Source organism: Vicia villosa, linkage group LG2 (genome assembly GCF_029867415.1).
Source record: "Vicia villosa cultivar HV-30 ecotype Madison, WI linkage group LG2, Vvil1.0, whole genome shotgun sequence".
In the NCBI taxonomy this organism is placed as follows: domain Eukaryota; kingdom Viridiplantae; phylum Streptophyta; class Magnoliopsida; order Fabales; family Fabaceae; genus Vicia; species Vicia villosa.
The window spans coordinates 62,664,571-62,681,494 of NC_081181.1; the positions used below are offsets into that span (position 1 = coordinate 62,664,571).

The 16,924-nt window shown below is 34.9% G+C and overlaps 2 protein-coding genes across 7 annotated transcripts; both read right to left on the reverse strand.

Annotated features, from left to right (window-relative positions):
• Window positions 1-675: 675 nt before the first annotated feature.
• LOC131649212 (uncharacterized) lies at window positions 676-2,135 on the reverse strand. Its single transcript, XM_058918967.1, has 7 exons — window positions 2,124-2,135; window positions 1,810-1,967; window positions 1,599-1,719; window positions 1,344-1,514; window positions 1,202-1,264; window positions 1,039-1,098; window positions 676-946 (listed from the first exon to the last, which is right to left on the reverse strand). Exons 1-7 carry the CDS (start codon window positions 2,133-2,135, stop codon window positions 797-799), a joined length of 735 nt encoding a protein of 244 aa, XP_058774950.1. The 3' UTR covers window positions 676-796.
• Window positions 1,833-15,780, reverse strand: LOC131650966 (replication protein A 70 kDa DNA-binding subunit B-like). Of its 6 annotated transcripts, none has more exons than XM_058920660.1 (8): window positions 15,414-15,780; window positions 12,932-13,210; window positions 12,353-12,620; window positions 12,176-12,266; window positions 11,968-12,095; window positions 11,797-11,887; window positions 2,057-2,218; window positions 1,833-1,967 (listed from the first exon to the last, which is right to left on the reverse strand). In XM_058920660.1, exons 1-7 carry the CDS (start codon window positions 15,528-15,530, stop codon window positions 2,161-2,163), a joined length of 1,032 nt encoding a protein of 343 aa, XP_058776643.1. In that variant the 5' UTR covers window positions 15,531-15,780; the 3' UTR covers window positions 1,833-1,967; window positions 2,057-2,160. The 6 variants fall into 6 exon arrangements, with proteins under 6 accessions (XP_058776643.1, XP_058776646.1, XP_058776645.1 ...); XM_058920663.1 differs by having other exon boundaries at window positions 12,932-13,071; window positions 15,414-15,778; XM_058920662.1 differs by having other exon boundaries at window positions 12,932-13,082; window positions 15,414-15,777.
• Between the last annotated feature and the right edge of the window lie 1,144 nt (window positions 15,781-16,924).

Here is a 16,924-nt window from a genome sequence, read left to right on the forward strand (position 1 = left end):
TATGTATGCATTGGGTTAATATATATGTAGATGTGCAGTCTAGGGAAAAGTGTAAGGTAAGATGATTGGACAGGTAGAAGCATAGGCTGCCGGAACTATTACAAATAGGAAGTTTGGAAGAAAGTTAAAAAGTAGTTCCTGACACACAGAGCACGTGAGGTTGCATTGTTGGATTTCTATATGCATAAAAAATAAGCACAATTGATTGGAAGACTGAGTTGTAAATGTGTTAAAAGCAGTATAAGCCTTGTACTTGTTACACAAGTTCAATAAAAAAAATGTATTTGGAGAGTGAGTTCATAAGTTGTGAGACTGTTATTCGACAATAGGTTATTATTTTCAATTGGTGAAGATATTAATTAAGTAAATACATGTTCATTGTAAAATATTAAAAAGCATCTAATTTTCCTTTTAATTGGAATTAAATATGGTAAGTAATTGTAGTTAATGGTCTGCTTCTGTTGAGAACCATTATCGGTGAAATCAATATTCATATGTATGTTCCACATTATGAATATAGATGGTAAGTCATATACAATAGAATCACATAAATGAAAACATAATCTAATGAAAATATAATGTAAAATAGATGAATTACGATGTTAAGCAATTAAGATAGAGTTTAAAGTTAGCCAAAATATAAATGGCACGTAGAGAAATAGACCGCTGTCACCAAAATCTAATGAAATATCCAGTAGGATAGTTATATGAAATAGGACTTGCATATAGCGGCACGCGACACAGTATCAAAAAAGTACATGCCAATACAAAACGATGTTTCATAACAGGAGTACAACTACATTTTATTTCTCCAACTTGATGATCTTTTTAAGTTTTGTCGAAGAAAGTTCCCCATCACACACGGTCGTCGATTCGCTTGAGCCATCATGGTTTTTGCGGTGGGTGTTTGCGGATCGTGGTTATGTTTGGAGGTTATCTCTAGATCCTGCAGTCACATAATACAAAGAAATAATAATCAATTATGCATACTTCCACGTGTGTTTTGACTAGCTGAATTGCGTATTAGGTGTATCATACCGTAAGAACGTCACAATCATCGGCAGCAGCAGTGTTAGCTTCATCAACGCTCTCTTTTATCTGCAACAAAAAAGAAATGCATGTGGACGAATTATAATCATTCAAACCAATTGAGTTAAAAAATTCTGTATTGAAGTTATAATGTTCTTAGTCATTAGATGACCTGGACTGCCAGCTTTGTGCCGGAGGGTTCAGTACCAGATGGTTCAGAAACCGCGACGTTAGCCTTATAGAGAGAAATACAATCAGCATAAGAGGAGGAGGATGTAAAACAAACATGCTTTCTGTTATTGGTTAAGTGTTACCTGCCTAGGCTCCCAAGGAGCACCGAATTGTTTAACAAACGATTTGTCATCTATAAACATAATAATAGAGCAGCTGTCCCAGCTGGGCTGCCATCTAACTCTTAAAGCCAGATCCAAGTCCAACATGGCATCAAGCTTTAAGGGAAAATCCAAAGGATCTGTAATACCAGCCTATAACAAAAAACGACCATGTTAATGATAATACATTAAAACAGTAGGTTTAATTCATATAAAAAGTTGGATATGATGAACAACCTGTATCATTGTGTCACGCATTTGAGCAGCTGAAATACCTAAGATTTGTTGGCATTCCCTGTCCCAAAAAATAAATTTGCAGGACGTGTCGAGATGGAATCCTTCAACTTCAATCTTATACCTGTTGTTGGATAACAAATACATGTCAAAAAACCATAAAATCAGCCAGAGGTTTTATCGTTCAAATAAAAACGTACTAAAACATCCATACTTATATATTTCCGTCTCAGTCAAATGGTGATTATCACATTCGTATGGAGGTTTATCACCACGTGCAGCTTTGGTGCATGCATGGCAGCACCAGTAGTACCATCCATAGGAAGAAGCAATGAGTTTCCTTGTCTTTGCAACAGTAGCACAGAAAGTGTCCTGCAAGAACACATAAACATGTACGATAAAATATCACATGGTTCATAATTTTGTCCCAACTTTATTACTATCACAGTCAGTAAATATACCTCCGCAGTTGTTTAAGCTGACTCAGAGGCAGAGCAACAGCCTTATTAAGCAGCTTTTGAGTGTCACTCTGTCTAACATTCTCAGAATTCGAGCTGCGCGAGTATTACTGAGAGTATGAGCTGAGCTGGCTTGAGACGGTACGCAAAGCTTCCTTTGAGAAACTAGATGAGGATATAAGATAAAAGATATTTGTTAGAACAAGATTTGTTCTTATCAATTATCTTAGTTTTGATGATAACAATAATATGAATTTTGCTTAAGATAATATGGTACTCTAATCCAATGCAATTTCCCTTTCAGGAAATATATAAAGAGTACGCATAATTCAGCGCTCAGAAGATGTGTCTCAAATGGTTCAGCATGCAACATCAGAACATGGTCTGGCAAGACATCAGAAGATGGTCGAAGCAGAATCAGAACATGGGTCTATGGAAGCATCAGAAGAACATGAGATCAGAAGCACTGAAGATCAGAAGATGGTATCACGCTCAGAAGCACTTCAAGGTCAGAAGATCAGAAGATGCTTTGCACCAAGCTGTTTGACTCTGATGATATTCAAACGTCGTATTCACAAACATCAGATCAGAAGGAAGTACACGTGGCAGACTACGCTGACTGACAAAAGGAACGTTAAAGCTACTAAAGGCTACGTCAGTAGACACAGCGTGAACAAGGCTCGAGGTAGTTGACAAAAGCGTATAACATTAAATGCAAAGCTGTACGGAACACGCAAAGCATTAAATGCATTCAACGGTCATCTTCTCAACGCCTATAAATATGAAGTTCTGATGAGAAGCAAGGTTAACGATTTTCGCACCAATACAATTCAAATTAACTTGCTGAAACTCTGTTCAAATCTAAACTCAGAATCTTCATCTTCATCAAAGCTCACTACATTGCTGTTGTAATATCTTAGTGAGATTAAGCTTAAATTGTAAGAGAAATATCACAGTTGTGATTATCGCTTTTAAGAAGCATTTGTAAACTCTTGAATAGATTACATTAAGTTGTAAGGAACTAGAGTGATCAGTTGATCAGTATACTCTAGGAAGTCTTAGCAGTTGGCTGAGCAGGAAGTCTTAGCAGTTGGCTGAGCAGGAAGTCTTGGCAGTTGGCTGAGCAGGAAGTCTTGGCAGTTGGCTGAGCAGAAAGTCTTAGGAGTGAACTAAGCCTAGAGTGATCGTGTTGATCAGTAGACTCTAGAAAAAGTCTTAGGAGTGAACTAAGCAGTTGTTCCTGGAGTGATCAGGTTGTGATCAGAAGACTCTGGAAGACTTAGTTGCGGCTAAGTGGAAAACCATTGTAATCCGTGCGATTAGTGGATTAAATCCTCAGTTGAGGTAAATCATCTCTGCGGGGGTGGACTGGAGTAGCTTCGTTAACAGCGAACCAGGATAAAAATATTTGTGCATTTATTTTTATCGTCCAAGATTTAAAGTCACACTTATTCAATCCCCCCCTTTCTAAGTGTTTTTCTATCCTTCAATTGGCATCAGAGCGCCGGTTCTAAGGTGCAAGCACTTAACCGTGTTTAGAAAAGATTCAGGAAGAGAAAAACGCTTCATTTAAAAGATGGTTGATGAAAGTGAAAGGACTATACCTACACCTGCATCTACATCTGGCTCTGCTGAGCAATACAACGGTAACAATGGTTATACTAGACCGCCGGTATTTGATGGTGAAAACTTTGAATACTGGAAAGATAAACTGGAAAGTTACTTTCTGGGTCTAGATGGTGATCTATGGGATCTTCTGATGGATGGTTACAAACATCCTGTAACTGCCAGAGGCGTAAAGCTGTCAAGGCAAGAAATGAATGATGATCAAAAGAAGCTTTTCAGGAATCATCATAAATGTAGAACTGTTTTGCTGAATGCTATCTCTCATGCTGAGTATGAGAAGATATCTAACAGGGAAACGGCCTATGACATATATGAGTCCTTGAAAATGACTCATGAAGGAAATGCTCAAGTCAAGGAGACAAAAGCTCTTGCCTTAATCCAGAAGTATGAAGCCTTCAAGATGGAGGATGATGAAGACATTGAAAAGATGTTTTCGAGATTTCAAACTCTTACTGCTGGATTGAGAGTTCTTGACAAAGGATACACCAAGGCTGATCATGTGAAGAAAATCATCAGAAGCTTACCCAGAAGATGGGGTCCTATGGTGACTGCATTCAAGATTGCAAAGAATCTGAATGAAGTTTCTCTGGAAGAGCTTATCAGCGCCTTGAGAAGTCATGAAATAGAGCTGGACGCAAATGAGCCTCAAAAGAAAGGTAAGTCTATTGCATTAAAATCAAATATCAAGAAATGCACTAACGCTTTTCAGGCCAGAGAAGAAGATCCTGAAGAATCAGAATCTGAAAAAGAAGATGAACTGTCCATGATTTCCAGAAGGCTAAATCAACTCTGGAAGACCAAGCAAAGGAAGTTCAGAGGCTTCAGAAGTTCAAGGAAATTTGAACGTGGAGAATCTTCTGATGAAAGAAGATTTGACAAGAAGAAGGTCATGTGCTATGAATGCAATGAGCCTGGACACTACAAGAATGAATGTCCAAATCTTCAGAAGGAAAGTCCCAAGAAAAAGTTTCATAAGAAGAAAGGTCTTATGGCAACCTGGGATGAGTCAGAAGATGATTCAGAAGATGAGCAGGCCAACTGTGCGCTGATGGCGACAGAAGATGACGGATCAGAATCTACATCAGAATCAGATTCTGAAGAGGTATTTTCTGAACTTACTAGAGATGAGTTAGTTTCCGGTCTAACTGAACTTCTGGAACTCAAGTCTCAGATTAGTCTCAAATTCAAAAAGCTGAAAAAGCAATTTGAATTTGAAACAAAGAAGCTTGAGTTGGAGAATTCTGAATTAAAAGAAAAACTTTTAAAATTATCCAATAATGTTGGATCTCCTTCTAATTCAGAAAAATCCACTCCTAGTCTGAACCATATTCTGAAAGAATATGATTTAAGTTTCAGAAAGTTCTTATCTAGAAGTATTGGCAGAAGTCAGCTAGCTTCTATGATATATGCTGTGTCTGGAAACAAAAGAGTTGGCATTGGTTATGAGGGTGAAACCCCATACAAACTTGAACCTGTTGATGAAATGAAAATTACATACAAGCCATTGTATGATCAGTTCAAGTATGGCCACTCTCATGATATTAGGCACACTTCACATGCACAAAGTTTTCACATTACACACACTAAGAAGCATGTGACACAACCTAGGAAATATCATGAAACTCACATTAAGAATTATCATGCTGTTCCTCCTATTGCTTACAATGTTAAATCCAAGTTCAAACAGAACTTGAGAAAATCTAACAAGAAAGGACCCAAGAAAATGTGGGTACCTAAGGATAAGATTATTCCTATTGCAGATATCCTTGGCTGCAAGAAGGACAAAGCACAACATGTCATGGTACCTGGACTCTGGATGCTCGCGACACATGACAGGAAGAAGGTCTATGTTCCAAGACCTGGTGCTTAAGTCTGGAGGAGAAGTCAAGTTCGGAGGAGATCAGAAGGGCAAGATAATTGGCTCTGGAACTATAAAGTCTGGTAACTCTCCTTCCATCTCTAATGTACTTCTTGTAGAAGGATTAACACATAACCTTTTATCTATCAGTCAATTAAGTGACAATGGTTATGATATAATCTTTAATCAAGAGTCTTGCAAGGCTGTAAATCAGAAGGATGGCTCAATCCTATTTACAGGCAAGAGGAAGAACAACATTTATAAGACAGATCTGCAAGATCTTATGAGTCAGAAGGTGACTTGTCTTATGTCTGTTTCTGAAGAGCAGTGGGTCTGGCACAGGAGATTAGGTCATGCTAGTTTGAGAAAGATCTCTCAAATTAACAAACTGAATCTTGTCAGAGGACTTCCTAATCTGAAATTCCAATCAGATGCTCTTTGTGAAGCATGTCAGAAGGGCAAGTTCTCCAAACCTGCATTCAAGTCTAAGAATGTTGTCTCTACCTCAAGGCCATTAGAACTCTTGCACATTGATCTGTTTGGCCCAGTCAAAACAGCATCTGTCAGAGGAAAGAAATATGGACTAGTCATTGTAGATGATTATAGCCGCTGGACATGGGTAAAATTCTTGAAACACAAGGATGAGACTCATTCAGTGTTCTTTGATTTCTGCATTCAGATTCAATCTGAAAAAGAGTGTAAAATCATAAAGGTCAGAAGTGATCATGGTGGTGAATTTGAGAACAGATCCTTTGAAGAATTCTTCAAAGAAAATGGTATTGCCCATGATTTCTCTTGTCCTAGAACTCCACAGCAAAATGGGGTTGTAGAACGAAAGAATAGGACTCTGCAAGAAATGGCCAGAACCATGATCAATGAAACCAATATGGCTAAGCATTTCTGGGCAGAAGCAATAAACACTGCATGTTATATTCAGAATAGAATCTCTATCAGACCTATTCTTAATAAGACTCCCTATGAATTGTGGAAGAATAAAAAGCCCAACATTTCATATTTCCATCCTTTTGGATGTGTGTGCTTTATTCTGAACACTAAAGATCATCTTGGTAAGTTTGATTCCAAAGCTCAAAAGTGTTTCCTTCTTGGATATTCTGAACGCTCAAAAGGCTACAGAGTATACAATACTGAAACATTGGTTGTAGAAGAATCAATCAATATCAGGTTTGATGATAAGCTTGGTTCTGAAAAACCAAAGCAAGTTGATAATTTTGCAGGTTGTGATATTGACATATCAGAAGTTGTTGAGCCAAGAAGCAACGCATCAGAAGCAGAGCTTCTCAGAAGCAAAGAGTCTGAAGATCAAGTATCAGCTTCTCTGGAGGATCTAAGTATTTCTGAAGAACCATCCGTCAGAAGATCATCCAGACTCATCTCTGGTCATTCAGAAGATGTCATTCTTGGAAAGAAGGATGATCCAATCAGAACAAGAGCATTCCTTAGAAACAATGCAGACTGTCAATTAGGTCTTGTATCCTTGATCGAGCCAACTTCTGTTGATCATGCTCTAGAAGATCCAGACTGGATAATTGCTATGCAAGAAGAACTAAATCAGTTTACAAGGAATGATGTTTGGGATCTTGTTCCTAGACCAGATGGATTCAATATAATCGGTACAAAATGGGTCTTCAGAAACAAGCTCAGTGAGAAAGGCGAAGTGGTAAGGAACAAAGCCAGACTGGTGGCTCAGGGTTATAGTCAGCAAGAAGGGATTGACTACACAGAAACCTTTGCACCAGTGGCCAGGTTAGAATCTATTCGTCTATTAATTTCTTTTGCCACTCAACATAACATCACTCTCTATCAGATGGATGTTAAGAGTGCCTTCTTAAATGGTTATATAGATGAAGAAGTTTATGTCCATCAACCTCCTGGTTTTGAAGACTCTATGTCTCCTAATCATGTTTTTAAACTTAAGAAATCATTGTATGGATTGAAACAGGCTCCCAGAGCTTGGTACGAACGCTTAAGTTCTTTCCTTCTGGATAATGGTTTCACTAGAGGAAAAGTGGACACTACTCTCTTTTGTAAAACCTTTGAAAAGGATATTTTAATTTGTCAAATATATGTAGATGATATTATTTTTGGAACATCTAATGCTACACTTGGAAAGGAGTTTGCTAAGTCTATGCAGGCTGAGTTTGAAATGAGCATGATGGGAGAACTCACGTATTTCCTTGGAATACAAATAAATCAAACATCAGAAGGAACGTATGTTCACCAAACCAAGTATGTGAAGGAACTTCTGAAGAAGTTTAATCTTCTAGACTGCAAAGAAGCCAAAACTCCTATGGATCCAACATGCATCCTAGGTAAGGATGAGGTAAGTAAGAAGGTAGATCAGAAGCTATACAGAGGTATGATTGGATCTCTTCTATATCTGACTGCTTCTAGACCTGACATTCTGTTCAGTGTTTGTTTGTGTGCTAGATTCCAATCAGATCCTAGAGAATCTCATTTAACTGCTGTTAAGAGGATTCTAAAGTATCTGAAAGGTACTACTAATGTTGGTTTAGTTTACAGAAAATCTAAAGAATACAACTTAGTAGGATTCTGCGATGCTGACTATGCTGGAGACAGAATTGAAAGAAAAAGTACTTCAGGAAGTTGCCAATTTCTTGGAAGTCATTTGATCTCCTGGTACAGCAAGAAGCAAGCAACTATTGCTCTATCAACAACAGAAGCAGAATATGTCGCAGCTGCTGGTTGTAGTACACAGATGCTCTGGATGAAGAGTCAGTTAGAAGATTATCAGATATTTGAGAGTAACATTCCTATATTCTGTGATAATACTTCTGCTATATGTTTATCTAAGAATCCTATTCTTCATTCAAAAGCTAAACATATTGAGATAAAACATCATTTCATAAGGGACTATGTTCAGAAGGGTGTTATTTCTTTAAACTTTGTTGATACAGACCATCAATGGGCTGATATCTTTACAAAACCCCTGGCTGAAGATAGGTTTAAGTTCATTCTGAAGAACATCAGTATGGATTTATGCCCAGAATGAGAAGATGAGAAGTTCTCATGTATGAGTATCTTCTGAAATGATTGTGGAACAATTTTTTTTAGAAGTTCTGATTGAAATCTTTTAGAAATTATGATTCGGTTATTACTAACGTTTCATTGTCTAAGTTGATTCAGAACCTCTTTTAAAGCAAAACAGCTGTTACGTTTTATCTCGGGATGGTAAACCTGTCGTTACTATTCATGGATAAGCGCGCGTGCAGTTGAAGGGACGCCGACCATAGGTAACTGTGCTAGTCACCTCATTTGTCTTTATTATCTCTCCTCACGTCACGTAACATTAAATGCTAGTCATCATTCGTTTCACTTTATTTTCTTTTAAATACCCTTCAAAATGGTTTTTTGGTTTCCTATCTTTTTGTTTTCCTCTTAAAAGTTTTCTCTCTCTCTCTCTCTCTCGGTTTTCATTTCTTCTCTCAAAACCTAGCGTTCACTCTAAGCCTGTTGAAGCTCCATGACTCAAAGGCGACAGATCTCTGTGCATCTCGGGATGGCTCTTCTAATACCTCTCAAGTCAGATCCTTCTTTGATGTTGTTATCAACTTTCATCCAAAGACTGAAGACTTTCTTGAGTTGTGGGAAGATATACTCAACTTCTATGTTGAGTTTCTTGACCGAATGTTGTATTTTTTAATTTTTTGTAGTCATTTCCTCTTTGGAAATTCTACTTTGTTGTTTTCTTTTCCTTGCTGCTTCTGCTTGTTTTGTATTTGCTAGGAATGTTTTTCATCTTGTTAAACATAGGAACCTTTTGTAATATCTTTTGATTATCAATAAAAAGTTTCTTTGTGTTTTACATTCCAGTAAATGTTTTCTTTTGTCGTTTTATACATCTGAATCTTTTTATATATTCTTTTTGATGTTATGACAAAAAGGGGGAGAAAGATAAATGATAAATGATTTGATTAAATCTATCAGTTGCTGGGTAAAGGCTCCCACACATTCACTAACAAGAACTGCAAGTTCTATATGGTTTAAGTGTTTTGCAGGTACAGAGAAGTGAAGTGAATCTTCAAAGCAAACACTAGAAGCAAAACCATGGAAACTGAAGCAAGCTGAGTGCTGTCAAGCTTCAGAGATCAGAAGCAAGAAAGAAGAATGAATCAGAAGCACTAATAATAGAATTTGAATATCATTGTCTATCCTGTTATGACAAAATTCTATTTGCCCTGATACATATAATGTTATGGCTCTGATACATTATTTGCTCTGATACATGTTTTTAGCCTAAATGCTCTGATACATTTGGCTCTGATACATATCATGTATTTGAATATACATTTTATGTTCTAACTCGTTCATGCTGACTTTTGTCGTTTAGTTTTTGTTCTGTAACATTTCAGGATGTAGAGATGCTCAGATGATGCTCTGGTACATTCAACAATGTTCTGATACAAATCTAGCATGAAGTGATGTTGGTAGACATTCAAAGTTCTGAAGCTATCCGAGGGAAGCAGAAATCAGAAGATGTGAATGTTCTAAGAGATCCAGAAAATTCAAGTTCTGAAGCTGTCCTGAATGGAAGCAGAAGTCAGAAGCTGTGAATGTTCTGAAGATCAAAGAAATTCAAGTTCTGAAGCTGTCCTGAATGGAAGCAGAAGTCAGAAGCTGTGAATGTTCTGAAGATCAAAGAAATTCAAGTTCTGAAGCTGTCCAATGGAAGCAGAAGTCAGAAGCTATGAATTCTCTGAAGGCAGAAGCTTATATGATCGTCTCTACCGAAATAATCAGGGAAGTCTTTTATCAAAGTTCTTCGATTATTTATCTCAGGGGGAGATTGTTAATCTCAGGGGGAGACATATTCATATGCTTATGCTATAGCTGTGTAATTTGTCTTTTGCCGTCTACTCTTTCTGATCGCAAATTCATATCATTTATATATGTTTTTGTCATCATCAAAAAAGGGGAGATTGTTAGAACAAGATTTGTTCTTATCAATTATCTTAGTTTTGATGATAACAATAATATGAATTTTGCTTAAGATAATATGGTACTCTAATCCAATGCAATTTCCCTTTCAGGAAATATATAAAGAGTACGCATAATTCAGCGCTCAGAAGATGTGTCTCAAATGGTTCAGCATGCAACATCAGAACATGGTCTGGCAAGACATCAGAAGATGGTCGAAGCAGAATCAGAACATGGGTCTATGGAAGCATCAGAAGAACATGAGATCAGAAGCACTGAAGATCAGAAGATGGTATCACGCTCAGAAGCACTTCAAGGTCAGAAGATCAGAAGATGCTTTGCACCAAGCTGTTTGACTCTGATGATATTCAAACGTCGTATTCACAAACATCAGATCAGAAGGAAGTACACGTGGCAGACTACGCTGACTGACAAAAGGAACGTTAAAGCTACTAAAGGCTACGTCAGTAGACACAGCGTGAACAAGGCTCGAGGTAGTTGACAAAAGCGTATAACATTAAATGCAAAGCTGTACGGAACACGCAAAGCATTAAATGCATTCAACGGTCATCTTCTCAACGCCTATAAATATGAAGTTCTGATGAGAAGCAAGGTTAACGATTTTCGCACCAATACAATTCAAATTAACTTGCTGAAACTCTGTTCAAATCTAAACTCAGAATCTTCATCTTCATCAAAGCTCACTACATTGCTGTTGTAATATCTTAGTGAGATTAAGCTTAAATTGTAAGAGAAATATCACAGTTGTGATTATCGCTTTTAAGAAGCATTTGTAAACTCTTGAATAGATTACATTAAGTTGTAAGGAACTAGAGTGATCAGTTGATCAGTATACTCTAGGAAGTCTTGGCAGTTGGCTGAGCAGGAAGTCTTGGCAGTTGGCTGAGCAGAAAGTCTTAGGAGTGAACTAAGCCTAGAGTGATCGTGTTGATCAGTAGACTCTAGAAAAAGTCTTAGGAGTGAACTAAGCAGTTGTTCCTGGAGTGATCAGGTTGTGATCAGAAGACTCTGGAAGACTTAGTTGCGGCTAAGTGGAAAACCATTGTAATCCGTGCGATTAGTGGATTAAATCCTCAGTTGAGGTAAATCATCTCTGCGGGGGTGGACTGGAGTAGCTTCGTTAACAGCGAACCAGGATAAAAATATTTGTGCATTTATTTTTATCGTCCAAGATTTAAAGTCACACTTATTCAATCCCCCCTTTCTAAGTGTTTTTCTATCCTTCAATATTATCAACCATCGCAAATAATGAATGGAACACCATAACTGTCATGGAAGATACCCATTTACGAAGTCTTTAACAGAAGGCAAATCTGGATTGATCTGGAGTTTTGTAACATGGAATGTATTTGTAACCGATAGCGGGTATTGGCCTACATAAAAAATGAATGTGTTAAAAAATTGGCAAAACATCACAAAATCAAAAATAAAAAAAAACAACTAAACATCATACCCTGTTCCTTAACTTTTGCATAGCTAAGCAAAATCACAGTTGGTCCAGAGGTTGTTGGATTTTCCTCGTGAAACTTGAAAAACTTTTTGGCATAGTCCTCCCAGAGGGTACAGTTCATTGTGTTGTTGCTAGGAAGATGACAACGTCATGGTTAGAATACATGACTTAGATATGTAAAAAAAATCAGGAAATAGCATAGACTACATACGCTGCATCCCTCAGTACAAAATTGACCTGCATTTTTTTCCCACCACTTTGAGTTTGTTGATATCCAATAGCATCGATCACGCCAATAACGTCTAAGAGAATAAGAAAAATGATAAACATAAGACAATGAACAACATTATAAAAGTGAAAGTATAAACAACACGACATGTAACATTACCGATCAACACATTCTTCTTAAACTTGCCGGTCATAATATCAGGGAAATTGGTGAAGGTGCGTTGCATGGGGGGTATGTCGTGTTTGTTGACATCATTCACAGAAGTTCCTCCTGTGAACTTCACCAAGAACTTGTGAGTGCTTGGTTTAAAAACCAAGTTATTTGGCTGCACTGCAAAGTTGGAGACAGTGTACGTGTTGTCCACCTCAAACTTGTCATTATAAGCGGCCATGCACGTATTTGGAACAACTACGTGAATGTCAGACCCCTGACAAATACAAAAGAACCAAAACATGTTAAACATTCATAACACATATACTGATGAACATAAAAAACCCGATGAAGGTACAGATGGATAACAATTTTCTAACACATGAAACAACATATTAGGGTTTAATGTATAAAAATGAAGGTGGGGTTAACAGAAAGAAATGAACAAACATCTTTACCCAACCACAAACAGATTTGAAACAAATAACACAACCAAAACCATATGTAAAAACAGAAAATAAACATGCTAGATGGAAAGCTATTTTGAACCAAAAATGGAAAGGGTTGACAGTAGTGTTCAAAACTTACTTCTTTGTCTTGATAGATCATCTCAAAGTGCTCCTTGTTGTTGGAGACTACCTTCCATTTATGGACAACTCTAATCGCCACTTTCCAAAGTTCCTTGGAGTCGTTTGATGTCCACAACTTTCTCCATCGGTCGAGCCATGCTGAACAAAAGCTTTCAAAAAAAAAAGGAAAATGGAAAGATGAAGATGAATGGCAGTTTGGTGAGAAATGAGGAGGGAGGAAAGCGGAAGTAGAAGATAATAGACAAACTAAGATTGGAGAGACATGGGAAAGAGCAAGCTGCAATGATAAAACAGATTTAGTAAAGCAAACAGTAATTTTGGGTTTCCAAGAAAGATAGAAAACGAAACAGCTTTGATTTTCTTGCAAGTAAGATGAGTTAGTGGAAGGTAGCATAGAAAGAGTAAGAATTGCAAAGACCCCATCCACGTGGCTCACCATCTAAGCAAAGGGGCGTTCTGGTCCTTTCCAGAACATCAAACTTTCTTATATTGTAGATTTAAAAAACCATGCATTTCAGTTTTATAATACATTTTCAATTTACTAACTTATTAACCATTTTCGGTTTGATAACCATATTCAGTTTAAAAAACAGATGTGATGTGCAACACAAACCCTAATCCATCGCTTCCCCTTATATAATGCTACAAAAGGGGATATTGTATAGTTTGCCTTTTACTTGGACCATAAAAGTATAAAACGGACCAGCCCAGAAATTCAATCCTGTTTTTCTTTTTTAAGGTTGTAAATTCATTTTAATAATTGCCATGTATAAAACTAATTTGTTGCTATTTTTATACTCAAATATCACTTTATGTTTTTAACTATATTTTTTAAAACCTTACTGTTTTTTATTTTTATGGTCCCAATTATTTTGAGTTTTAACAATTATATTAGCTCTTTTTTATTTTGACTAATGATCTTAAAAACAAACGTGTACTGTTTGAAAACAACAGCCAACTCAAACAACTAAATACATATCACGTGTTTCTACTGTACATGTTTATTTCCTTTTTATATACACAGACTAAGTTTAGGGAACTCAATAATCCATAATGCAACAATTAATAAACTAATATACAGCTTCTACAATACGACGTGAAAAAGCATTATAGCAAACACATTATGAACATTAGAACAACCCTCATTTAATTCCAAAATAGGACTGCACATAGAATGCAACTTCGTTTTTTTCCCATGGTCTGAGTTCATTTTAACCGTTAATAGTTCATTGTGCCAATGACAGGATTAGTTAGAAAGCATGCAACCCAGGTCAGTTTGTTTCAGCTTTAAAAAAATGGATTTTTTCTTTGTATTTTTGAAAATAGATTTTCTAAAATTATTTTTTAAAATATTATAAATTTTTTTATATTCGTTTTTTTAAAAATGAAACACTTAATTTGACATCCTATAACACAAACATACATAATTGAAGACCAAAACTTAGTCAAAATCATAATTTTTTTAAAAAGTTGTATTTCAAAAATGATTTTTATGAAAATCTATTTGAAATAGCTTTAAAATTAAGTGATTTTTTGAAATTTTGATATCCAAATTTTTTCCCCAAAAATAGATGAAATATCTAAAATCATATTTTAAGAATAACTATTTAAACAAAATTTTCATTTGAAGCTTTTATAAAAAATTTCTTTATAAAAATTTTTTTCACAAAATTTAGTAACACTATAAAAATCATTTTTAAAAAAAACCAAAACAAACGGGCCCTAATACAGTCAATATAACAAAATTACCATCATTTTGACAACAATAAGGGTGTGCTCAAAAAACTAAACTACCAAAACATAACCACTCCTGTCCCGAAAATTTTAAAAAAATACATTCGTAAATACTACTTTGTCTACGACATACCGCACGTCATATTCCTTAACACGTTAGTCACTATGTTTTTCCACGCTCGACGGCCACCAAAATCTCTTCCACCAGAGAATATCTTATGTAGAAACGTAGTTTGTCACCCTTTTGTAGGTTCTGGTCTTTGCAAAAGTCCGACCATCCACCACATAGATACCTATCCAGTGTCTTTCCTTTTTATCATCTCACAGTAGTACGAAATATTGTAGTTGCGATCAATTAGAGTTATTCTTGGAATCTTCCCATATATGCATGCACGAATTATCGCTCTTGAAATATGCTTAAACAGTACAGCAACCTCTTAATTTACATTACTACATACTATGCAGCATTGTTAAAATTTAAGTAATCCTTATCTTAAAATAATACATATTCATTCCATTCATTTATTTTTAAAATATTTTTTAAACATGTTAGTTTTAACATTTTATACAAAGAAAACAAAATTTTGAATTGCAAAAACTACTTTAAATTTTAAGTAATAAAAATAATGCACATTCATTCCATCTTTTTACTTTTAAAGTACTTTTCAAACATGTTAGGTGAAACAATTAATAAAAATATAACAAAAAATTATGATATTATTTAAGAAAAAAATTGGTAATCTAACCTTATTAATCAATGAAATCACAGTTGAGGTGAGTAATGCTTTTTTTCTCTCTTCCCGGGTCCCATTGTTTGAATTGAGAGGAGAAAGTAGTTGTAATAAAAATTTGTTCACCATCATCCAAAACTATTTTGTTGAAGAAGCCATTGAAATTAATTTCATGCACACAAGTGTTCTTCTGTAGTCCGAAAAGAAAACAACATGAAACTTCTTGAAACATGGTGATTTGTTTATACCCGTTGTTGAAGATTTAGGTATTGTTGGTTTGAAAGAGAAATATGGTAGAGAATATATTGTTGAGTAATGTGGTAGAGCAGGTTTCGAAATTTATTGAAAAGAGATTGCTTGTATGGATGGGTGGTTGCATGGTTTAGATTTTGATAACATCATATCATATCATATCAAGTGCTTTATGTGTTCTTCACGCAAAAGATTTTGTAAGCCATTACTGACTTGTCTTTTCCATTTTCTTTTGGTTTTTTTCCGAATACCAAGCACTGAACACTGTGAAATGCACTGCTTCGTTATCAATTGATGTCAATTCCAACGTGATGCAACTGCTACTACTCTGCCAACAGTATAAATAAGAGAGATGTCGCATCACAAGCTTTCTTTCCACCACAATGTTATTCGAATTTTTTATATACAATCTATATATCTGAAGGAAAATACGGAGTATTTTTTTTTAAACCAAAAAATTAATTATGTAAATTTTAAAGATATTAATTATAGTTAATAAAATAGTTGAATAAAATAAAAATTAATAAATTAGGCTTAATAATAAATATAGTATTGTTATTGTAAAAGAACAATTATTTTGAAATAAAAAAAATTGTAAATAAGACACTTTTCATAAAAATGATGAATTATTATTTTTTTTTTTTAAACAAAAAAGATTATTTTTAAAGTGTATCTATAAATTAAATTAGCACCCACTTATTTCATTTTTATAAATATATTCTCACACTATTTTCTGCAAAAATTTATTCTTGCGGAAATTCAACCTATAAACATTTTTAGTGAATTATTTTTCATTATCATTATACTATTAGTGGGATATCTGTTCATTATTCGAATGTTCTTGTTTTAAAAATATAATAAAAATAAAATAATAGAAAGAGAAAATTATTTAATCAAAAAATTTATTATTTTTATAAAAGATAAATTAGTGTCTATAATTTTTTTTGTATGTACAAATATTTAAATAAACAATATTTTTTCCTCTATAATTATTATTTTTTGTTTTAGTATTATATACTAAAATTATTGAATCAATAATAAATGTGTTCCAGTTATTATTCAAGTTTTTATCAATAATTTTATTTTATTTTTCATATTAGAAGAAATAGAAATTTATAAAAAACAAAATGAAAAATGGTTACCGTGAAGTTCCTTTTAGAACAAAAAAGTTTATTTAATTTGTTTTAATTTTAAATAATGTCATTGTGGAGGTAATACTTACACAAAGAATAATAAATATTGTGAGAAAATATTTGAACAAGAAATTCGTATAT